At 43.4% G+C, this 24,738-nt stretch overlaps 1 protein-coding gene across 1 annotated transcript in view; it reads right to left on the reverse strand.

The window, feature by feature from the left end:
• CDCA7 (cell division cycle associated 7) overlaps positions 1 to 24,738 on the reverse strand; it is a gene marked incomplete at its 3' end in the record, with an annotated part of 40,651 nt that overhangs the window by 14,106 nt on the left and 1,807 nt on the right. Inside the window, exons 2-9 of the mRNA XM_082261780.1 lie at positions 20,420 to 20,545; positions 19,900 to 20,010; positions 10,926 to 11,165; positions 8,227 to 8,304; positions 6,358 to 6,546; positions 5,572 to 5,706; positions 4,274 to 4,423; positions 3,972 to 4,108 (exon numbers count right to left, since the gene is read on the reverse strand). Coding sequence (XP_082117906.1) covers positions 3,972 to 4,108; positions 4,274 to 4,423; positions 5,572 to 5,706; positions 6,358 to 6,546; positions 8,227 to 8,304; positions 10,926 to 11,165; positions 19,900 to 20,010; positions 20,420 to 20,545 — 1,166 coding nt within the window. The remainder of the gene's footprint in view (positions 1 to 3,971; positions 4,109 to 4,273; positions 4,424 to 5,571; positions 5,707 to 6,357; positions 6,547 to 8,226; positions 8,305 to 10,925; positions 11,166 to 19,899; positions 20,011 to 20,419; positions 20,546 to 24,738) is intronic.

The raw sequence follows: 24,738 nt of genomic DNA on the forward strand, positions 1-24,738 counted from the left end.
TGCCTCTCCTAGTGCTGGGGTTGTCCGTTCCTCCCACAGGCTCCCCTGCAACTATAAGCATCCTCTCCCACAGACTATTATGTTTGACAAAAGTTAATTGGCGCTCTGAAACGCGGTACCTAGACAAACGGATCGTCCCCTGGCATGTCATCACTTCTGGTTCTATGTTCCATAGTTCCAGATGTTCCTCCATTCCAGCCAATAAGGAGCTCCCTGGTTCATCCAAACATGCACTTTGCTGCTGACGCTCCTGGGTGTGTGGATGATCCATGGGCAGATACTACTGTAACAAGCATCCCCTTTGTGAATTTATGCACATGCACATTTGAATGTCTTATTAAAGTGGTTTTTAAAACTACACTTAGTGGGGCCCCCTTGTGTTCCCTTACAATAACTGCAAAAGTCTGCACCTTCTTGACCACGGGACAGGAAATCGCACTCTAAATTACAGTATGGAAAAGTTCACAAGAATTTCAAATTGTCAGTCTCCACATTTAAATACCCCCTCTGCACGCAGCTGTATAGACAGCTATGAAAAATATTTTTTAATCACAAACAGCAGCCAAGACTCAAATTCGGGAGGAACAGTGATCTAAACAACTTGAATATTATATATCATCCTGCATCCAAATTGTAACCAGCTGTAAGTGTTTTGTCTCCATTTTAATTATGTAGTCTGAAAATAGATTACGACGAAACCTTTAGAAAAGAGTATGCTTATAGCTGTTAGTGGAGATGTTCCGAGGAGGGAAGATTTTTCTGGGCAGACACAAAAGAAAAAAAAAACTATATGCAATACAAAATAATAAAACAAAGGACAACTTATATAGAATGTTAACGCTTTATTTAACCACGTGTGAAAAGTTTAACATATCACTAAAAACACGAAGCTTTCATTTCAACATAGTGAAAGAAAAAATCACTGTTAAGTGCAAAGACTACCCAAATACAGTATTTCAGTGTATTCTGCATCGCAGGAGATTCCATTGATGAGAGCGCCTACAATATCACCATCCACCAAAAAGATCACACTGCATTAAATGACTGAAAATAGAACAGCTGGAAATCCGGGTTCAGAGGTCTAATTCTTGGAATCAGAACAGTTAGGCTACATTTTACACTGTTAACCAGGGCTGGTGCAAATAGAAGAAGCAGGAATCAGATTCCTGTTGTGGAACTCAGCTGCTAGGTATGGCCACCGTCCCCATTCACTATAGCAACTGGAACCCTGACAGGCGCTGGTGTCCGCACAGCCCATGAGTACCTGTGGTGATCACTGACTGTGCAGAGGTACGAGAAGCTGCACCTAGCCACTTAGAGCTGAAGCAGGAGTCAGAAGATTCATACTGTGACTAGTAACAAGCCCTAATTGCTGGTATGAATGTAGCCTTAGAAAGTTTCTTCTAAGACTAACCAAGACTAGCTCCCAATTCTCTACAGCAACTTACGCAAGAAAAACGTAACAGCTTATAGATATCCATTTTGGATAATAAAGTTCTCACTTTACTATGAAAACATTTCACTTGAAGAGGGACAGAAGTGACAGTAATTCTAAAGGCTCCCCTGCCTTTCCAGGTGTGGTCACCATGGTTACCAGAGATACCGCAACACTCCTGCTGGCATCTGAATCCCATGTGTGTCAAGTGTTTGCAACTAGGGGGAATGCCAACATCACACCCCATGCCATGCGACTGTGCAGGGGTCTAGCAGCCAATCACTAGGCTTCATCAATACAGGTCACATTCTTCCCTATACACAAAAATCAACTGGTTTTCCAACTGGCAGCAGGAGCAAGATTACTGGTAACGAGCATAACAAGGTCCTTCAGAAACATGCTGTCAATTTGACCTGAATGGACATTACAGCAGTGCTTTATACTCCAGCCAAAACTTGTTTTTTGCAGCTTTATATAGCATGAGAAAGCACAAAAAAATTTGAATTGCTGTTTTTCCTTGTTGGGGAAATATCCCCACTCTTCCTGACCCCCTCTCATTGCATATGAATTTAGGAGGGAAATCCATCCAATGGAGACAGCAATCGCAATAAAAATCAAAGTATTTTACATAGCTTATCCATTTCTTTAGAGCCCTTACAAAATAGATATGAACTATTTTCAAGGGGTATTCGTTTTCAGACAGCTTCAATAAAAAAAAAAAAAACAAGCAGGGAGGAAGGGGCATATACCTACTATGTAGTAAGGGAATTTTACAGTATATATGTTTCTACTAGGAGAAACTCTGCCTATATACAAATATACAATACTTTGTACAAAAAAAAATTAAAAAAAATTTAAAAGCCACCTTGTATAGATGCATGGATTTTCAAACAAGGTTTATAAATCCTTTTATTAAAAGCTATGAAAATCCTGTGATTTTCTATACGCTTTCAAAAGTATGCTCACAATATGATAAAAACGTGCTGGTATTTATCCACAAGAGCGCTACAAAAATAGCTTAAAAAAATTGGATTTTTGACTTACGGTAAAATCCATTTCTCTGATGTTCATTGACGGACACAGCTCCTGATCTTCATAGCTATTGGGTTATACTGCCCCCTACAGGTGTAGGGCACTAGGCAGAAAGAATCTTACAACGCCTATGGGCGTATACCCCCTGGAACTGCCCATAGGTGTAGCCAGATTATTTTTCTGCCTAGTGCCCTACTCCTGTAGGGGGCATTATAATCCAATGGTTATGAAGATCAAGAGCCGTGTTCTACAATGAACAAAAGAGAAAAGTCAATTTTTAATAAAAAACAAAATAAAAAAAGACACATGGAATGAAGCTTAGTAGCAAAAGCTGAATCTTTGCAGGAAAGAATCTGCATAATCAAAACTAAATTTGGACTGCAAGTTAGCCAAGATGGATATATAAAGCTATGCTTTTACAAGTCAAGTGGCCTTTTTATATACATTTTATATACATTAATAAAGTACACAAATTGAACAAGTGTTTTCTATAAATCTTTCTGAAGGTTACACATATTCCACTTTGAAGGACACCCATGATTTAAACAAATCTGCTGTGATCTACCATTCACTCCAGTCCCTCGCACACCAAGTACTAATTCAGATAGGAGATCTGTTTAGATTATAGGGTTTACGTGTTACACCATCATCAAATGGAAATCAAAAAGCAGTGGTTAACTTCTCTTTACAGAAACACTGTCCCCCACCTATTGAGGGCAAAGTGACAATTCCTTCCGATAACCAACCCCTAACACAACCCCCTACCCAGAAGGTAAACTCATTAAACACTATCTCAACATCTCGCTGCTGCAGAAGTCCATATCAAAGTCTGGGCTTACCCAAATGGAGGTCATCAACATCCCCCTTATGCTCCCCAATACCTGAAAGTAATGAAACAAGGGCTGTAAAGGACTGGGAAGGAAGCAAGGGAGTAGGACTCACTCTGGTCATACATGGATCAAAATTCAGTTAGTTAAGCAGAGATTGGCTGAATTTCAATCCATGCATGGGCAGAGAGGTTATACAGAAATGCATCTACCAATCGATGTCTATACAACCGCCTATTGGATTTTCTCCCACTTGATGGCAGGAAAGTCTCCCCGCTGTCGGAATATACAAAAGCTCAGCAAGGATTCCCCCATTCACAGCAAGAGAGTAGATCCATCTGGCTTGGCGAGTCATCAGGTGGCACAGTCAAATTGTCCCCTAATAAATGGGCATTAAAGAAAAATTTAACATTTTTGTCTTCAAACTGAGAAGTGTAGGTATTCTTCCAAACTGAAGAACCACCAGATATTAAACATTCATTTCTACTGTGTAGCCAACAAGTTTGCTTTCTGCGGTCATCACAATATACACCCAGTGATCAGTCCTCTTGTTCAAGCTCACGTTTTAAGCTGTAAAGATTGGGGGGGGGAGAAAAAAAAAAAAAAAAAGTTAGTTAGAGCTTAGGCAGTAGGGCACATTATGAATTTAGCATCTTCAATCTTGACAAATACCATACCTGTTCAGATATGCATGTACATTGTCATAACCATGGTACTTTGCCAGGTAAACCAGCACACCAGTGGCACAACGGCCATTACGCTGTCTACAGAAACTGCAGTTACAGATTCCTCTGCATGGTGGGCAGTGCCATTCCTAGAAGAAAAATATATATGTTGCAGAACTTTTAACAGTGTCAAAAAATCCTTCTAGCACACGCGCTATTCTCTAGCATTGGCATTTACTAGGCAATATCAGCTATTCAATGCTGTACATTGTACATAAAAGTCACTGCTGTGCAATAATGGGTAACTGACTTACTGGATCTAGCAACGCAGTTCTCACATCCTCTCCATAGCGGTTTTTTAGACAGGGACCACAGAACTGGCCCCTCACCCCTGCACACTCCGGATTTCGGCAATTGGTTTTGGTGTCAATGGTCTTTTGACGACACTGATGGCAGGTTGAACCCTAAAAAAAATAAATAAAAAAAACATGCAGTTGGAAGAAAACTTTCCACATTTTGATTTTAGAAAGAGCATGGAATGGTTACAACTTCTCAGACTTAGGTGCATGACTCACTGTTTAGTACAAATGTCTAACAGTATTACAAGGTACCACACTTTAAAAATACTTTTACCCCACAACCTTAGTAACTGTCATTTGGTGCAGACAGATGTTAAGGAGAACCTGTCTCCAACTTAAAAATTGCAAAAATCACAGAAAAAAACGAACCATTTTAAATGCGTACTGTTAACATTTTAAAGGGAAAAAATGCTACCTGCAATACATCTCTGAACTTGCTAGAGTGAAACAATTCCAGGAGTCAATTCCATCACAATGGGATGAGGTTGGAGCACAACCCCATCCCATCTTGCACAACCTAGTTCTGCTTCTTTGGAAATGTGAAATTCACTGTACTAGTCCAGTTCTCATCTCCCCCCCCCCCCCCCCCACATAACCGCTCATGTAGCTGCCAGGGGGAAAGCAACAGGAGAACACAAAATGTCAGTTGAGCGACAGCTATAAGTTTGCCAATGGCAGACGGCACGTGCAGAGATGGCAGAAACCACCAGCAGTCTGAGAATTTTTGGTGTCCAAGCATGAGACACTTTTACAGGTAACCAAGCCCAAAAATACAATAAAATGCACATACAATATCTTGTGATAATTTGAGTTGAAATGGTCTGATAAGACATCTAAAAACAGGGCACAGAATAGGGCATGAAAATGTGAAACAGGCGAGACAGGTAGTTAGCCTAGAAATCGCTAAATATTAAAGCGGGTGAAGTTGTATTGTAGGAATTGAAAAAGGCACAAAAATGGTTGGCTCCAAGCTTTTTTTTTTTTAAACATTAGCTACCCAGTACCATAAATTCTTTGTACACATTTTTTATGAGCCAAATTGGCCAATAAAAAGGTGGATGCCCAGCAAAACTCAAACTGCTGAAACGTACAACTATTTTTCATCCTCTAAGGGCTCTTGTACCCCTGAAACCCAGTCAACGCGATGCCCAGCGCCGTTTCTCTGCCGAGGTTCAACATAAAATAAAAAATACTACTTCTCAAAAAAGAATACTGCAGCTACTGTGAAACAGATTAAAAATATGGCTACTTACAGATGCCCTATTGTAGACCTTGTCTCGTACGGTGACACATATTGCATCAAGCTCCTCCTCTGTGATGTCTTCCACTGGTCTTATAATGTGTGGCAGAGTCACGGAACTTTGCCGGCGGACCCGTGGTACATAATTCTCATCCTGAAAGATCAATAAATGGATTTGTGATAAAAAAAAAAAAAAAATCATAAAGTGTCTCTTAAAGGCTGCTTACCATTATACAACTGCAACAAAATATCCCCATTTCAGATTTATACAATTCAATCTAACCATGGGACCTATTACACTAGTCAAGAGAAACATGGGCTCTAGCACTACATTTTTATTTTTTAAAAGGTGGAAGACCCAGGCCAGCTGTCACCCTTCACTACCTGTGCAGTCATATCAGGAAAAAAAAGTGTCACAACACCCAATATACACTTGCTCTAGGTCAGTAATGCCCGATTAGTGAAATTAGTGATAACAGACAGGGAGGCATATATTTGCAAAGACGAACCTCAATAATAAAACAGACATGATCAAAGCAAGACACATCAGTGAGGCGATTATAGCCATATTAGTGTACTTGCAACTGAAACAACTGAGTACTGTCCATGGCTTCATTTGCACCAACAGCCTGAAAAAAAAATTGGATATTAGCTGAAATAAAAGGCATCAGATAGTGCTCAATTGTTTCAGTAGGAAAGTTTACAACTGCCATTTCCTCTGAGTTCAGTTTCTCAGTTCATATTTAAGGGTTCTAGTTCAGCGATATCAGGTAAATAAGACCAAGTATAGAGAACATACATCATCTTCATCTTCCATCTTTCTCTTCCTAATCAAATAGTAGCGGTCATCCTCCTCCTCCTCGTCGAGACCAGGGCAAGGCGGGCCATCAATCTGAGAGCGAGACCGAGTGTGGGGACGAGAGGCTCTGTCTGGGTTTCTCCTCGTGTGTCCCCCTGATGGTACACTTCTAGGTGTTCGCTTTATTTTCTATAAGAGAAATATTTACACTTTAACCATAAATTATACCCTACTAAAATTTAAATTGCATAGCCTATGCCAAAGCAACAATTGCATACAGCCCCAACCATAACAAGTTAAAAAATGTAATACCCAGTTTGAACTAACCTGGGTACTATAATGCGAGCCATGCATAACTAGCTTAAAAAAAAAAAAAAATTAACCCAGTGGTGATTTAATACCACCACCAAAAGAAAGCTCTATTTGTGTAAAAATAAAAAATAAGACTATTCTGTGCAATTGTCATTTAAAGTGTGACAGCACTAAAAGCTTACAATTGGCTTGGGCAGGAAGGGGTGCAAGTGCCCAGCATTGAAGTGGTTTAACAATATAAAAAAAAAAAAAACCTGGTTTGCAGTCTGCACTATTTGCTTCATTTCACTTTATGCTCTTTATGACATCTTTGCTGGGAAGAAGCTTTAATCTTTTATTCTTATAAAAGGGAGTTTGACCTACATATTCAAGTGGGGTCCACTGAACTAGGTGAGAGGAAACCCTAAGAGGATCTGTGGTGGTGGGTACATCAGCATTGTTACAATAGTGGATTACGTGTTTTATGGACCCAGAAGAAACTGGTTTTCACATGAAGATTGTATGGTGTATGGGACCAGTCATTGTTTGAAGAGGTTTTGCACAGAGATGAGACATTTTGAGAATATAACTTTTGCCATATAATCCACTTTCTGACCAGGCCATTGACCAAAGATGTCCTTGGTCGGCAGTGGAATATCAGGGTATTGGCTGCAGCAGTATGCCATAACCCTGGTTCCGTTTTATTCAGCTGGCGATTCTCTAATAAGTGGTTAGAGCGGCAGATTCGACACCATCATTTTTAGAAGTGGCGGTCTAAAAGGATCTAAGAGATCCACGAGATCACTTTCGGCCAAATTTAATTAAGGCCTTTTTTCCCTTATAAGCACTATTTTGGTCTAATGCTTTACATTTACTATTGACCCCAGATCTCCCCATAAAGCGGCCCCAAGATGTTTACATTCCTTGTAATTCGAATAAAAGTGATCAAGTGATTTTTTTTTTTTTTTTTAAAGCAACTCCATCTGCCTTTGCTCGCATATGTGGTGAATATGTAGGGTCAAGCCCACATATGTAAACTGTTTAAACCACATAGGAGGTATCGCCGTCAGAGCGAGAGCAATAATTCTAGCACTAGACCTCTAACTCCAATCTGGTAACCTGTAGAAATGTTTAAAGCGTCGCCTATGGAGATTTTTCATAGTTTGCCCATCATCCCACAAGCATGCGCAATTTTAAAGCCCAACATGTTGGGTATTTACTCGATGTAACATTTTTCACAAAAAAAAAAGTGTTCCATGTTGCCTTTTAAATGCCTTAAGTGTGTATAAAAATAAAAAATAAAAAACAGTTTACAAAAGAGAGAAGTGTCAGAGTTGGCCCAGAGTGATCACATCACTGTGCTTTATATTACTTATTTGCATTTGAAGGTGATATTTATTGCATATTTCTGTATTATAGAACGCTTCACTTTTTTTATGGCCTACCTAGTTTGAACACCCATCAACAGTCCTAACATCAAAGATTGGGGAATCGTGTGATGCATTTTAACATAGACCACTTTAGTCAAGAAGCCAAAAAGCAATTTAGCATTAAGTTCAGCAAAGAGAAGTTACTTACAGGAGTAGATGGTGAGAATGGGCTTTTGAAGTTCATAAATTCAGGTATGCTCTTCAATTCTGCCATTAACTTTGCAAGCTGAAAAAAAAAAAAAAAAATGTTAAAAAAAAACACAAGTCTATTAAACTGTCAACATTGTGTATAGAGAACTACAACATACTTGAGAAAAACACAGGAATAAGAATTAAATTGCATGCATCATATATACAGTAAACTCTGAGCAAAACACAGTTAGGTACCTTGTAACTCCTTTTCTAGGAAGAATTCCAGGGCAGCATTTGAGAGAGAAGGTCTCCTTCCACCTAAAAACAGGAAACACATCATCCACCATTTTAAAAGGCCATCATATACCTCCGTGCTTCAGGAGCGGGTATGAGTGCTGCCCTGAAAGACTTCCTGGTAAAGGAGTTATCAGGTACCCAACTCTATTTCTCAAGTCTTCTTCCAGGGCAGCAGAGAATTTATCAAGTAATGCTACTGGGGGGGTCTACACCGTGAAGGACCTTTCCAAAGAAAGATTGGTCTTGGCTGGACAGGAAATCTATCCTGCAAATGTTTTGTAAGGGTACTGAAGCTCAACCAGGTTGCCACCTGGCAGATCTGGTCTGGCATAGCTCCTTTCTCCAGATAAAGATGGTGAAGCCCTGGTAGAATAGCCTGTAATCCCCTTTGGGTGGTACCTGGTTGAGATTGGTAGATGTAAGAGATGCTAGTCTGATCTAACTGCCCGGTCTGTGGAGCCATTGAGAAACCCCTTCCTCTGTCCGTACTATCAAAGATTTGGGAAATTACCTCTGACTCCACTGAGGTTCTACATAACCAAAAGCAGCAGGTAAACCCTAATTAAATCAGTTTTAGGAATCATACTGAAATAGAATAATCTGTGGGCCATGGGAATAATGCTCCACACACTAGAGACAATCGGAACCAAAAAAACCCTACAGCGATCAGAATGCCACCCTAAAAAGTGGCCACAAAAAAAACTTGAATATCTCACTCAGGTGAGAAGCACAAAGTCTCAATTCCTCAGGTCTTAACCTGTCAGGCCTGGTAGTAAATTAAAGCTGCTGACATCCTGAGCCTGTAAACGTGGCTAGAGCAGTCAGAAGTACACCACCTGCCTGTGATAACGAGCAGCCATTAGGCACAGGTTTTTCTATGCAGCCCTTGCATAGGGGACTAATCCAAGATCCAGTCAATTATATGCTGCAGGTTCCACACCAAAATCAAGCACAAAGACTTTATTGCACACAGACTGTAAAAGATGTCAGACACCTTCCTCTCACTTCAGACTAATCCTTTCAAGACTCCCAGGGATTATTTTGCCACAGGTTTGCTTATGCACTTTTGGCAAAGATTTTTGGCCCAGCTGGTTGCCATTTGCCCTCATAGGAAGCCCATGCTTAGGGAGGGAACACACACTAAATCGCTACCACTAATTAGCATTACGCGCATAGTTTGGTAAGTACAGAAGTGACCTCGGCATGCTCTGGGCTTACCTTGGAGAGGTCCTGGCAGGAGGGTGCAGGGCCCAACATTGCCAGCTTCAAACCAACATCCAACACATTCTTTGAAAGCTTTCCTGCCTCGGCCCCACCCCCAACTGCCCCATCAGTAGTATGGGTGGACACATACCTGCTGATAGTGTGCTCTATCCTCTCTGCTGCGGAGGGTGTCTGGCTTTGTGAGATTGAGGTTGCATGTTCCAAAAACGCCATCTTGGAGAAACCAGAAGGGATGTCACCCGCTGCAACCAATCAGGATATGCCTGCAAGTGACAGCCAGAAGTGTGGTGTAACATCCGCTCATACCGCCACCAAGATGGCACCGATCAGAAGAGATGATGTCACCACATCCCACGAGCAAGACACTGCCATCTTGATCTACCCTGTGCGCCAGATCACAGTAGGTTGGAGCAAGTGCCCTTCTACCTCCTGGCCTGCAGCAATGAGTGAGACACACTGAGGACGCGATTGATTAGATTCTTGCAGATGGGGGGTGCTTACCCCCCAGTGTGAGCGAAACCTTGGGCAAAAGGGGTAAGCGGGCGGGGGGGATCCTCTAGTTGCCTGTCCTCAGGCTTGCCTAACCTCTCTAGAGGATTGTGCAGGCAGTCGGACAGGGAGGCCCTTGCAACTAGCACAGAGCCTAGAAGAAAATAAACTGCTTGTAGCTCCCGTTGGTCCAGAGGAAACAAGAACTGAGGCATCTGACGGCCTTTTAAAATGGTGAATGATGCGTTTCCTGTTCTAGGTGGGAGGAGACCCATCTCTCAGATGCTGCCCTAGAAGACAACTTGAGAAAAATAAAAGTTAGCAAGTGAAAAACTATATGAAATCTATAATACATGTTTAGTTAAAGGCTGTGTAGGTAAAGCCATCGTGCATTCTCCTTGGAAAAAAAAAAAAAAAAAAAAAAAAGAGGTCTAAATATACTGCAAGTGAAAGTTTTTTTTATGAAAACGCAAATCTACACAAAACTGCCAGATTTTATGTGAAATGCTAGGTGTCATTGCAAGACTTACAGGGACTATAGCTATTCATCTTTTTACAGAATATGGCGAACCTGCTGCACTATTTTCCCTGGATGACTATAAGGTCAAGATTTTATTTTTTCACACCCAGATTGCATTGAAAATGGGTCTGCAAGGTAAAAAAAAACAAACACAATTAGGAAAACATATCCTCCTTGTTGCCTACCATTTCTTTGTTTTGTTTTATATTCATGGCCCGCTTCTCTAAGAAATTGGTTCCACTCTCCATGTCCGAATCATCTTCAATCTTAACTTTCTTCTTGGGTTCTTTTTTGGGTGGGTTTTTTCCAGGAGCCTTTTTAGGTGGGAACTTAAGAGCTACTTTTAAAGACGTGTTTTTTTTTGCTTGTGCTCTTGTGGACCGAGTTCTCATCGGTCTGCTTTCTTCTGAATCCGATTCAATTTTCTATAGAAAAGCAAGAAGGGTTACAGGTCAAGATTGCTGTATTTTTTGTGTCCACCATGTATAACTTATGAAGTTAAACCCCATCAGATGTGCAGCCTGTTTTGGTCTAACAGGACACACAAGCCGTACTATGGCAGTGGAGTTTAGACAGCTTCCATTAGAGGTCAGGAGATGAGCATTTCTTTCAAGCTAAACAGTGTGAAAACAGCTGAAAATATGGAGAGAGACATGCAAACCACATACTCAAACCCTTCATTGACGCACATATACAGATGTTACATGGGTCTAACGGTGGTTCTCATCTCAGGTCCTCAGGACCCACTAACAGGCCAGATTTTAAGTATCACCTTTGGAGTATGCAGAGTAGAATACTGCAATCAGTGAGCAGCAAAATATATAACCTGTGATGCATTTCAGTTATCTTGCAAACCTGGCCTGTTAGTGGGTCCTGAGGCCTGGAGTTGAGAATCACTGGTCTAAAAGCTTCTGATCCGTAGCCATACAAAATCGTGCAGTCTAAAACCTGCACCAAAAGACATTACCAACTCTTTTCAGGCTAGAGATTACTTCCTAAGGGCAGTTCTGTAAAGGTTGACCTTCTATAAAGCACAGGCAGCACAACAGAAAGTCTTTGTAATGCAGGCTTTTCAAAAATTTAAAAAAAAAAAAAACCTACATTGTACTTTATGAAATCCAAATTCCCCGAGCTTTGGTGCCATAATCTATGGCTTACCAAGCGTGTTTCTGTAAACCACTCACACCTCTTATACAAGAAAAGATCAGGCCAGTTATTCACAATTAACCACAGACTTGAAGAGACACTGCTGGAGTTACAGGAAATGAGTAGAGAAGTTGTGTTAAGAATATCACACACCCATGTCCTCAAAATACAAGACAACTTCAATCAATTAACCATTAAAGCCTTCATAACTGGGGGTACTTTGCACCTACTTGACTAGTGGTTTGGTCTTTAGCCACCATCCCACAAATAGTATTAAAACGTTCAAAAAGTCACTTTACCATGTATGCAATGCTGATATCCAGCCATTACCAAAACTGTATGTGATAGATATTAAAAGGATAAATACAGTTTCTGACACCACACCTGTGTTGTCACGTGATTTCTTGTGCCTCGATCTACGGAGATAAGTGGAGGGGCTGAGATTGCCCTGTGACATCAGCCGGCCAGCAGAGGGGAACCTCTGCCCCTCTCCTTCGATCACATGACCGTACAGCTGCAGTGTCTAACACATACAGTTTTGGTAATGGCTGGATATCTGCATTACATACGTGTAAATGTGCTGCATTATGCAGCAGAATAGAGGGAGGAGGGGCAGGGATGAAACGGTCTCATGCAGACGGAAGGGCGGGCAGAGGGGAGAGACAAGGGCTGCAGATGACGGAGAAATGTACTCCTGACCACAGTAGTCAGGGCTCAGCAGCCATGATTATCGTGGTCAGAGACAAGGGAACTCTGCTGACTTGTGTGCAGAGACGGAGCTGTCAGATCACCGCTGTCCTCTATGGGGAAACTGTCTGCCTGTTCTCATCCGATCCACTGGACGGATGGAAAACGGTTTCCATCCGTGCGGATTTCACGGATAGAATCGGCAGCGGAGATGTCTCCGCTGACATCCGCTGCCCCATAGGGAAGTCATGGCGTGTCCGATCAGGTCCACCTGAAAAGGCAGATCTGATCTGATCGGATTGTTTGTGTGAAAAGGATCTCCAAATCAGTTTTTTCAAAACAAAATGTATCAGTTAACCACTTCAGCCCCGGAAGGTTTTACCCCCCTTCCTAACCAGGCCCTATTTTGAGATTCGGCACTGCATTACTTTGACAATTGTGTGGTCGTGCAACGATGTACCCCAACGAAATGGGCATCTTTTTTCCCCACAAATGAAGCTCTCTTTTGGTGGTATTTAATCACCTGTGCAATTTTTATTTTTTGCACTAAAAAAGCAACAATTGTGAAAAAAAACAATATTTTTCACATTTTGTGATAGGACATTCCAAAAAATTACTGTGGGTGGTCGGCAAGCAGTTAAAGAGGGTCGAGACAAATAATACTGACAGGGGTGTTTACAATGATCAGCTTTAATTTATTCATGTAAAACCTTTATCAAAAAGAAAAAAAAAAGTTGCTGTAACTGCAGTGAGTTTGGAGTTCGGCTTCAATTTGTGTAACTAAATATGCTAGTTCACCTAGCACCCCCCCTTCCCCAGACTGACAATGCTGCTGTCCAAAGGTGCTCCTTAAAGCGGTAGTATCCCGCTTTTTGACACTTTTACCTACAGGTAAGCCTATAATAAGGCTTACCTGTAGGTACAAATAATATCTCCTAAACCGGCACAGTTTAGGAGATATTTACAGTGCATGCAGCCGATCGCGCGAGCGGCGCATGCGCTCTGAAGGTCCGGGGGACCTTCAATTAAGTTGCCGGGAGCTTGCCGGAAAAATCACTCCCGCGGCTCCGGCCAATCATCGCGCCGGAGCCGCCGAACCCGGAAGAGACGACGAGGGACCATGGCAGCGCCTGCAGCGATGTCCGGGGGTCCGTGTCGGGGCTTCGTTTTAAGGTAAGTTACACATAATGGGCTAGTATGCGATGCATACTAGCTCATTATGCCTTTGTCTTGCAGGTTTTTTTTTTTTTTTTTTATAGAGTTTACAACCGCTTTAATGCTGAGTGGGGGATAATCCAATACAGGACAAGTGTTAAGCCCCTTTCACGCAGGCGGACAGTTTTTTTCTTAATGCAGCTGTTGACTGGGGACAAACTGATGTAAACTTTGACCGTTTTTTCTTAAAAAAAAAAAGTGTTTGAACGAATGGTCCGCAGGTGCGAAAGGGGCCTTATTGGTCAGATCACCAAGTGAAGACAGGAAAAAAAAAAAAAAGCTGGGTTATACTTACTGATAACTCCTTTTCTAATAGTCTTCCAGGACAGCCCATGAGACGTTAGGCTCCTCCCCCAGGGACAGGAAACACATTCCAAAATTAAAATAAAAGGCGGTCCCCTAGTCCTCACCTTCAGTATTTCATGAGAACCACAGGACACCCTGTAAAACATATACATAGATATATAGACACATATCATACATTATACATAATACCAGATAGTTCGGGTGGGAATCCGGCTGTCCTGGAAGACTATTAGAAAAGGAGTTATCAGTAAGTATAACCCAGCTTTTCTCAAAGTCGTCTTCCAGGACAGCCCATGAGACGATGAGCAAGCACTTACCAGTCTAGGGAGGGACAACTGCCTGGAGCACCTTTCGACCAAACGCCTGTTCCTGAGAAGAGAGGAGGTCCAGGCGATAATGTCTAACAAAGGTCGAAAAGTTAGACCAGGTAGCTGCCTTACAGATTTGGTCTGGTGAGGCACCGGCCCTTTCAGCCCAAGACGTGGACAATGCTCTAGTAGAGTGTGCAGTAATGAAAGGTGGAGCCACCTTTTTCACTATATAGGCTTCTGTGATAGCCTGTTTGATCCATCTAGCTAAGGTTGCCTTAGAAGCTTTTTCCCCTTTATGGGAGCCGGAAAATTGTAAAAACAAAGTATCAGTCTTCCTGAAGGTTTTAGTCACCTCCAGGTATCTCAAGAGGGATCTTCTGACATCCAAACAGCTAAATTCTTTCTCTTTATTGTTGTTTGGGAAATTGCAAAAGGAAGGAAGGACTATGTCCTGAGTCCTATGAAAAGAAGAGACCCTTTTTGGCAAAAATCCTGGATCTGTTTTTAGCACAATCCTGTCATCAAAAATCATAAGAAAAGGTTCTCTGATTGAGAGAGCCTGTAATTCGCTAACTCTTCTAGCTGAAGTTATAGCTACTAAAAATAAGGTTTTTAGGGTGAGCATTTTTACTGATAGGTCTACCAAGGGTTCAAACGGACTGGTAACCAAGGCCTGGAGTACCAGGGATAGATTCCAAGCTGGACACGTTTTAAGCACGGTTGGCTTTGTCCGGGCAATTGCTCTGAAAAAGGCATTCACATTTGGGTCTTCTCTAAGGGAAAACTGAAGAAAGACACTAAGGGCGGCAGCCTGTACCTTTAAAGTCCCTAAGGAGAGACCTTTGTCTAAGCCTTCCTGAAAAAAATCCAAGATAGTTGGTATATCTGGGGAATGTCTCTGATTCTCCAACATCCAAAAATGAAATTTCTTCCAGATTTTAGCATACATTTTTCTAGTGACCGGCTTTCGACAGCTGGTCAATGTTTTGATGACTCTGTCTGAGAACCCCTGAGAGCCTAGTATTTGTTCCTCAGATACCAGGCCGTCAGGTTTAGGGTCCTGAGAAATGGATGGACCACCGGACCTTGTGTTAAGAGATCTGGTCTCCAAGGTAAGGTCATTGGAGGTTGCGCTGCCAACGCCTGAAGGCGTGCAAACCATGGCCTTTTGGGCCAGTATGGGGTTATCAGTATCATCTCTGTGTCTTCTAGGATGAATTTCTGAAGAACCTGTGGGATCAATCTGATCGGAGGAAATGCGTAACAGAGTCTGACTTTCCAGGGGTGGGCGAAAGCGTCTATGCCTAACGCCTGATCCCCTTGAGTTATGGAAAAGAATTTTTCTGTTTTCCTGTTTGCCTGGGAGGCAAATAGATCCACTACCGGTAGGCCCCATGAGGTTGTGATTTTGAGAAACACCTCTGGGTTGAGGGACCAATTGTCCTGGTTCATTTGGTGGCGGCTGAGATGGTCTGCCAGATAATTCTGCGTCCCTTTTAGGTGAATGGCCGAAATGGATGTTAGGTTCCGCTCGGCCCAGACAAAGATTTTCTGTGCAATGGTTTGTAGGCCCAGACTTCGAGTACCTCCCTGCTTGTTCAGGTACGCTACCGTTGCTATATTGTCTGACCTGATCTGTAGATGGCTCCCTTCTACCTCTACCTGAAAAAACTCCAAGGCCTTTTGGACCGCCATAAGTTCTTTTTGGTTTGATGAAGACTTCCTTTGTGCTGGGGACCATGTACCCTGCGCCCATCTGTCCTGCAGATATGCTCCCCATCCGGAAGCGCTTGCATCAGTGGTAATCCTCTGTGATACCTGGATGGTCCAGTTTAGCCCTCTTGATAGGTGAAGAGAGGATCTCCACCACCAAAGAGTCCTTTTTATCTTGGTGGGAATCCTTACTTTTTGTTGCAAGGAACTTGACTGCCCATCCCAATTCTGTAGAAAGAATTTTTGGAGTGGACGTTGTTGGAACCTTGCCCAGGGGACTGCTGGGAAACAGGAGGTCATCAAGCCTATCACTCTCGTGACATCCCTCAGAGAGACCCATAAGTTGGTCTGTAAAGAGGCAACCATCAGGTTCATTTTCTCCATCTTGCACTGAGGGAGGAAGATCATCTGATCCCGTGAGGAGATTTCGTAACCCAGGTAGGTCACTCTTTGTGAGGGTACCAGGCAAGACTTTTGTCTGTTGATTATCCAGCCTAGGGAAGTTAAGAATTCCTGAACTATGAGGAGGTCGGCTTCCAGTTTCTGGTATGATTCTGCCACTACCAAGATGTCGTCCAGGTAGGGGGTGATCATGATAGCTTTTAGCCTTAGAGGGGCTAGTGCTTCCCCTAGGACTTTGGTAAAAATCCGTGGGGCTGAGGACAGCCCGAAGGGCAGTGCCCTGAACTGGAAGTGCTTGACTTCCGGTCCTATCTTTACTGCTAGCCTCAGGAATTTCTGATAGGATGTGTGTATGGGGATGTGAAAATACGCATCTTTCAAATCTAGGGTTGCCATGAAACACCCTGGGAACAGTAGGTTCCCTATGGAGTATATTGATTCCATGCGAAAGCGTTTGTATGCTATTGAAAGGTTCAGATTGCGTAAGTTCAGGATCAGTCGATGGCTTCCTGAGGGTTTTTGAATCACAAAGATGTGAGAATAAAACCCTGTTCCTTGTTCTTCTCTGGGGACTGGGATAATTACTTTTTGATCTAATAGGTCCCCTAACTGAAGACTCAAGGCGGAGGCCTTGACTGGATCCCTGGGAAGATTTGTGATCAGGATCCTTTCTGGAGGTTGAAGACAGAACTCCAGCCTGTGTCCTTGGCCTACTAGGTCCAGAATAAAAGGGCTGGAAGTAATCTTCTTCCACAGTGGGAGGAAGGCCCCTAATCTTCCTCCCACTCTGAGAAGGGAGTCATTGGGGCTGGTTGGGGCGTTTAGGAGGGTTAAACAGGATGTTACCCCTCCCCTTTCCTTTATGCCCCGTCCAATGTTTTTTGAAATTTTGCTGAGTTTCAAAAGACTTCTGCTGTTTGCCCCTGCCACGAAAATTCCTCTGAGCATAGGGGAATTTTTTCTTATCTGGGAATCCCTTCTTTTTATCCGCTGTACGCTCCAGGGCTTCTGTTAGGCCTGGGCCAAAAAGGTGGTCGCCTGTGAAGGGAAGACCACAAAGGCGAGATTTAGAAGTAATATCTCCCGACCATGTCTTGAGCCATAGGCTTCTTCTGGCCGTATTAGCTAAAGCTGAGGTCCTTGCTGCCATTCTTACAGCTTCAGCTGAAGAATCCGCCAGGAATCCTATTGCCTGGAATAAGAGTGGAAAGGATTTATTAATCTGTTCCCTCGATGTTCCTGCAGTCAAGTGTGTTTGGATTTGAGATAGCCACAGCTCCAGGTGTCTGGCTATGCAGGTGGATGCCAGGGCTGGCTTTAAGCTCATAATGGAGGCTTCCCAGACCCTACGTAAAGAGATATCTGTTCTCTTATCCATAGGGTCTTTTAGTGCTCCTGAATCCTCAAATGCCAAGTCAGTTCCTTTGGAGATTCTGGCAAGAGAGGCATCCAGCTTAGGGATTTTGTTCCAGGGCTGTTCCACACTTTCGTCAAATGGATACCTTCTTTTTAAGTTTCTTGGAAAAAAAGGCTTTTTATCAGGAGAATTCCATTCCTGTTTAATCACATCCAATAGTGAGCTATGCACAGAGAACACTCTAGCATGCTTTTTATGACTAGCGTACATTAAGTCATGCTTAGAGAGATGCACTTCTTCCTCCTCAATCTCTAGAGTGGTATAAACCGCTTTGAGTAGATCATCTACATCCTCCAGGCTCAGTTTAAAGTTGGAGCTATCATGGGAAACATTGCTTTTTGGTTCCTCTCCTGATCCTGATCCCTCTGCAGAAGAGTGGGAAGAAGAAACTTCCTCCTCCAAAACCAATGGGTCAATTAGGGATGGTGGAGCCTGAGCTGGGGTGGAAGGCTGGGCTGGTGCCTGCATCTTTTCAATGAGAGTCCTGAATGAACTAAATGTACTTTTTAGCTCATCTCTCACTGAGGACAGCATTTTCTGGGTAGAGACTGCAGAATCGTCTCTGACCAGTTTAGCTATGCATGCCCGGCACACTGCTTTGTTCCAAGAGGAACTCAATTTTTCTCCGCATACAGCACATTTCTTTTTGGGGGGCTGAGGTGGGTTATTGTCCTGAGCCTTGGCCTGGAAGATAAAAGACAAGGGAATTTAATTAGAGATACTTGTCCTCCTCCCACCTCCCATTTTTCCCCCTCCACCTTGTGGATAGAAAAGAGGGAGCGGTGCTGCTTAACCCCTGCCCCTAACGATAGAAAAGAGAGGGGGGAAGGGGAACGGAGTTCCTAACAGGTACCTGCAAATAGGGTGTCGTTCCCCCTTGCTTACCTGAGAGGTGCCGATGCCAGAGCCGACTTCCGCCGCCTGTGCGGTTGCTGCCGTGGTGTCCATCGCTCTGTATGGTGGTCCCAGCAACTGCTGTTTCCCCTAACATCGGTCGCCCATTTGAACTCTCTGTTCGCGCCTTCGGAAACTGGAACGAGGGTTTCCGGCGCCCGCGGATGCCGTCACTGCGCCGGAAGTGACACTGTCACTTCCCGTGAGGCCAGAGTGGATACGCTGAGTTCCGCCCCCTCCGTCTTTGGCGCCAACTTCAAAATTTCTTCCGAAGTTAGCGGTTCACGGGTACACAGCACTGCTGCTCCAAGGAACCGGCCGACCAACGGAGTGAACTCCCCAACGCTCCACCAGACAGCATCCGTAGTCCTGCCGAGAGGCTAGGAGAATAGGAGACAGCGGTCAGCCCCTATTGCGGCACTAAGGGGTACCGCTATGGGCCGAGGAGATGCATCTTTCCAAGTCTTTCCATGGACAGTCCAGGAGACCGGGAGCTTCAGTTCCAGGAACATGTTACCCCCTGTCCGGAGGAAACAAAAATACTGAAGGTGAGGACTAGGGGACCGCCTTTTATTTTAATTTTGGAATGTGTTTCCTGTCCCTGGGGGAGGAGCCTAACGTCTCATGGGCTGTCCTGGAAGACGACTTTGAGAAAAAAGCATTAAAAGAAAAATGAATGCAGCCATCACATCTAATGATCGTTAAACTGCAATATACGACAGTTTGGTTTTGGGTTTAATACCCATTTAAAGCTGAACTCCAGTAGGATAGAACATACACAAATGAATGTGGCCCTGTATAATACTTTTTTTTTTTAATATACTTTAAATGCAAGCAGTGTTAGAATTTCACTTGACATTGGCCTCCTGTAACAGCTCAAAACAGAAAGAAAGAAGCACAAGAAGCCAATCGGGTGTGCTAAAGGGCTGATGGTGGTGAGAAGCGTGGCAGTGAAATAAGATCATCAGTCTGAGGTTTACCCTTTTCCTGTCCAGTCACAGAATGGATGAGGGACAAGACCTTTAAATTGTTTCTTAAAATGTACACAAACCTTATATGGAAACTCACCATTCCATTCTGGATTTCATCTTCTGAAAATCCAGAAAAAGACTCGGCTTCTGATTCCTCAGAAAATAATCTGGCCAATTCTCTGCTTGTACCAGCTCTAAACTTGTTTTTCTATGAGAGAAAAAAAAATAAAATACAACGTACACAATTTTAGCTTTGCAATTTTCCATAAACTGTTCAGAGCTCAAATCACATTTACAAGTGTACTATAAAAGAATAGCTTTTGTTAGTAAGAAAATGGCCAAGGTTTAATAACCATTTTAGAGCTGTTATGGCAATCATCAAGCATCTTAGGTCAGGTGACATTTCAAAGGGGAGAATAAGTAGATAATCTACTTCCAACAATTACTACCTAGAACCACTAGCGAAAAGTAAAATGAAATTACAGGAGAAGGTGTATATTCATAAGCGTTCTATAGAAATGCTAGGAGAAGCATGCAGGTTCTAATCAAGCACAACACATTTTGTGCATTTCCAGCATGGAGAGAACGGCTCCCGAGCATGCTTCTACCTCACTCACCGTGTTTGCAAAATTATCAGAGCCAAAGCTGTCACAACTGTCATCAGAAGAGGACGAGGTCTCCATGGGGATTAACTTTACATTTCGAAATCTCCCAAATTTCTTCTGACTTTCAGTTTGCATTTTCTGTAAAAAATAAAACAGCATTTTATATGAAACAACCGTAAATAAAAAATAAAAAAGTAGCTCATATAGCAAAATAAAATGTATTTTGTACCAATTGACCCAAGGCTCCATTCATACCTGGGCGTTTGAGTGTTTTTCAGCTCCAAAAAAACGTTCCAAAACGCCCAACAAGTAAACCCCCATTCATTTAACCACTTAAGCTCCGCTCACATTGCTGCTACTGCAGCAATGTGGCTCGTTATCGTCCAGTGACGTAGACCTACGTCGCTGGACTCCGCCCCTTGTGTGCGGCGCGTGCGCCGCCGGAGGCTCGCTCCCGCTGTGTTCAGTCACAGCGAGAGTCGGGCCAGGGGAGGAGCGGCGAGAAGGAGGGCCCACATCTACAAGGTTCCTTGCCCTTAGTAGCCTGCGGAAGAAAAGTACTCTTTCCCCTCCGAGACCTTTAACGTCATCCAGGGTGGCCCCAAACACACAATCCCATTTGAAAGGGAAGTCTGCAGACCAGCATTTAAGCCAAAAGACACACCGAAGGACCAATGCTGAGAGAAAGCCGAGCCACTAGGGGAGCCACATCAAAAGAGGCATCACAGATAAACTGCAGCCCCTGGACCAGCTGGTCCGCCAGCTCAGCAAAGGGAGCCGTTCTCCCTCCAGACCACAGTGTAAAAGCTTAGCCCACTCGGTAAGAGTTTGTGACACCAGGGCAATGGTGAATACCGGCTTCCGTGCCGAACCAGCCAGTGTACGTATTGCGGGCCACAGCCTCCGCCTTCCTGTCAGCCAGATCCTTAAAGGCCAAGGACTCTTCACACAGAGTCATGGTTGCCCTGTTCTATCCGGAAACCAGAGAGTTGGGGGTTATGAGGAGTTCCTGTAAGGCGTACTGAGATCCATGTAATGGGGACCATCTGACTCCGGTAAAAGGCCGCACTTATTGGTGTCTGGTGGAGGCTTTATCCTTCTATTCACCACCTGGTCTACGGGATTTCCTCTTGGACTCCTTTTTTTCTATTTGGACTTTCATTTATTGAGTGATTTATGGATTCACCTTCATCTTAAGCTTTTGCTGAGATTGAGATTACTGTGTCAAGCGATGTATACCTTGTTTTTATTTTAACTCGCAGGCCAGCCCCCACCCGGTGGGGCCATGTCGCAGCCGACCTAACGCGGAGATGAGGTCTGCATGCGTTCGCTGGTCAGACTGGGGCGACCACTAGATCTAGAATATCCAGCCTGTCGCCCAGTCTGGCAGCTGACTGTAGATCTCACAGGGAAAAAAATTCTATCTAAATGGAAAAAATTTGCCAGGACCAGAGATCCAAGCAAGGAACAAGGTTCATACTCCTGACTAGGCAAAAAAAAAAATTTGAGTACCAAATTTGAGTACCTATAGCAGAGAGGGAGTATACCCCCTAGGACTGCCCATAGACATAGAGAGATTATCTTTCTGCCTAGTGTCCTACTCCTGTAGGGGACAGTATAAGCCAATGGTTATGAAGATCAGGAGCTGTCAGTCAACAAAAGAAATTACTTTTACAATCACTTTAAGGCCAACCTGTCCCAACTGCCACATATATGCATACTGTGGGAACAGGTTAACTGAGATGACACTCCAGCTTCATTGCCAGGGAATGGGCACAGCTCAGCCCTCGTTCACATCCGAGCAATATGGCATGTGTCTCCAGGAGCGCGACAATTTTTTTATTCTAAGGGGCTCATTCACACAGGAAGCAATGGCTTCTGCCAGTTACAGCTGTGAGGATGTTTGGATGAAAATTTGATTGCCACATAAAAGTAATCCAACTGGCTGACACGACAGTGGCTACTGAACTACAATATATACCAGTGTGAAAATCCTACAATACAGTTTTTTTTTTTTTTTTTTTTTTTTTTTTTTTATAAACACACTCCCTAGCTAATATTGCCATACACTATAACTTTATACTTAAAGTGTAGCTATAGCTGAACCCAAGAACGCAAATAGATAGAACTGTGGCCCCCCACATCTAAGAACCAGTGAGCTGCATTAGTTTATTGTATGTTAACCTGGCAACCCTGCCACTAACACTTCTTTTTAGGCTCCATTCACATAGGCATTTTGAATCGCAGATGTAATAGCTGCGATGTAAATGCTAGACCGCCTTTTAGGCAACATAGATTGCGCAATTTGGTTTGTGCGAGTTGCAGCAGAATCGCACCACATTTGGTTGCCATTAAGAAAGAATGGCCTCGCAAACGTGACCCACAATTCTGAAAACGCAGGCAGCCAGAACCAGCCACTTTGTCTGCAAACGCCTATGTTAGGCCCCTTTCACACGGGCGTTCCGTATGTCGGTATATCACCCCATCCGTTTGCGGTGATATACGGACATAATGCATGTCAATGGGATTGCGGATGTCAGCGGATGACCATTCGCTGACATCCGATTTGCATCCTTTCAATTCGGTTCCGTTTTTTGGAACGGAACCGAACCCTTTTTCTTCTTCCGTTTAAAAAAACAGAAAGGACGCAAAATCGGATGTCAGCGGTGTCATCCGCTGACATCCGCAATCACATAGACTTACATTATGTCCGTATATCATCCGCAAAACAATGGAATATGCGGACATACGGACCGGATGACACAAATGTGAAAAACAAAAGTGCAGGAGCGGATCGCAATAAGGTCCACTCCGTGTGACAGGAGCCTTAGGGTGACAGCATTGTCACCTTAGAACAGGGAGTGTTAGGACTACATAACACCTCCCTCTTGTCCCTATAAGAGGGGGAGGTGTTTTGTTGTTCACAGAGAACAGGAAACAATGCCAACTAATCACAGCCCAGAGAAGAGTACAGGAAGTTAGCATTGTTTCCACTCATCTCAATGGACGATAAACCACTTCTCCGTTTTAGAAAAAAGAGGGAGTTCTTCCGTAGTCCAGAAAAGGCAGGAAACAATGCTAAGGCCAGTAGAAACCAGCTGAATCCATCTATGGGCAGGCTGGTTGTAATGAAGTTGATTAGATCGACTTCAGTACAGCCGGCCTGTTAGATTTTTCTTCATTCAATCGCTGCCAGCAGCTAAAGCCGTGAGCAGTAATCATTGTATCCTGATAGCAGGGAAATCTGCTGCTGCCAGAATAAGATACAACAGGAGGGATTCCCCCAACACTTTGTGGATAGGTGAATCAAGCTATTTGCACTCCTTCAACCCGTGGTAGAAATAAAGAAAAGATGCATATGTATGGCCAACATTAACAGAATACAGCCCAAGTTATCTGTGGTTTATTTTTTGTGCTATAAAACAAAAAAAAATTGAAATATATATTTTTTTGCTGCTGGAAAACATCCATCCAATAAAAAAAAAAAAAAATAAATAAAAAAAAACGAATTTCTTCATCAGTTTAGGCCAATATGTATGCATAAGTTATAGCATCTGCAAACTTTTATATATTTTTTTTTTCTATAGTAATGGCTGTGTGTTCCGTGAGAATTACCTACCCCGTGAGAATTACCTACCCCTCGTCACTTCCGGCCAGAAAGAGCTGATCAGCGCAGCAGTGCGCATGCTCAGAGCCCCGGATACGTGATGGAAGAACAGAGGAGCTTACTAGTGCGCATGCGCACTAGTATGAAACGATCACGGTGTACCGTGAGAAAAACCTACCGACGCGGCGCTTACATAAAACAGCTGTGCGGCAATACGAATCATCTCCGCTCCTGTCCCGGTCACTTCCCTGCTCTCGGCAAGTAAATATAAAAGCGGCTCTCGGCTCCATGATTTATCTTTTCATACAGCCGCTGCCGCTTTTATATTTACTATCCGAGATCAGGGAAGTGACCGGGACAGGAGCGGAGATGATTCGTATTGCAGCCCAGCTGTTTTAATGTACCCGCTGCATTACATACAGTGCCGAGTACCGGAAGTGACGAGGGGTAGGTTTTTCTCACGGGGTAGGTTTTTCTCACGGGGTAGGTAATTCTCACGGAACACTGTGATTAGCGTCAAAGCAGGACTGTGACACCGCAGCGGACAAATCGGACACTGACACTTTTTTGGGGACCAGTGACACAAATACAGTGATCAATTCTAAAAAATTGGTCACTTGGAAAACCAGGAGATCCCTCTGCTCAGGTGTGAGTCCAGCCATGACAACACTGCAAAGTGTGTTCTGTGTGCTTTGTCACATGACCCAGAAATGCCAGGTGTGGG

This window comes from Pelophylax lessonae (genome assembly GCF_965119305.1).
Source record: "Pelophylax lessonae genome assembly, chromosome: 6".
In the NCBI taxonomy this organism is placed as follows: Eukaryota; Metazoa; Chordata; class Amphibia; order Anura; family Ranidae; genus Pelophylax; species Pelophylax lessonae.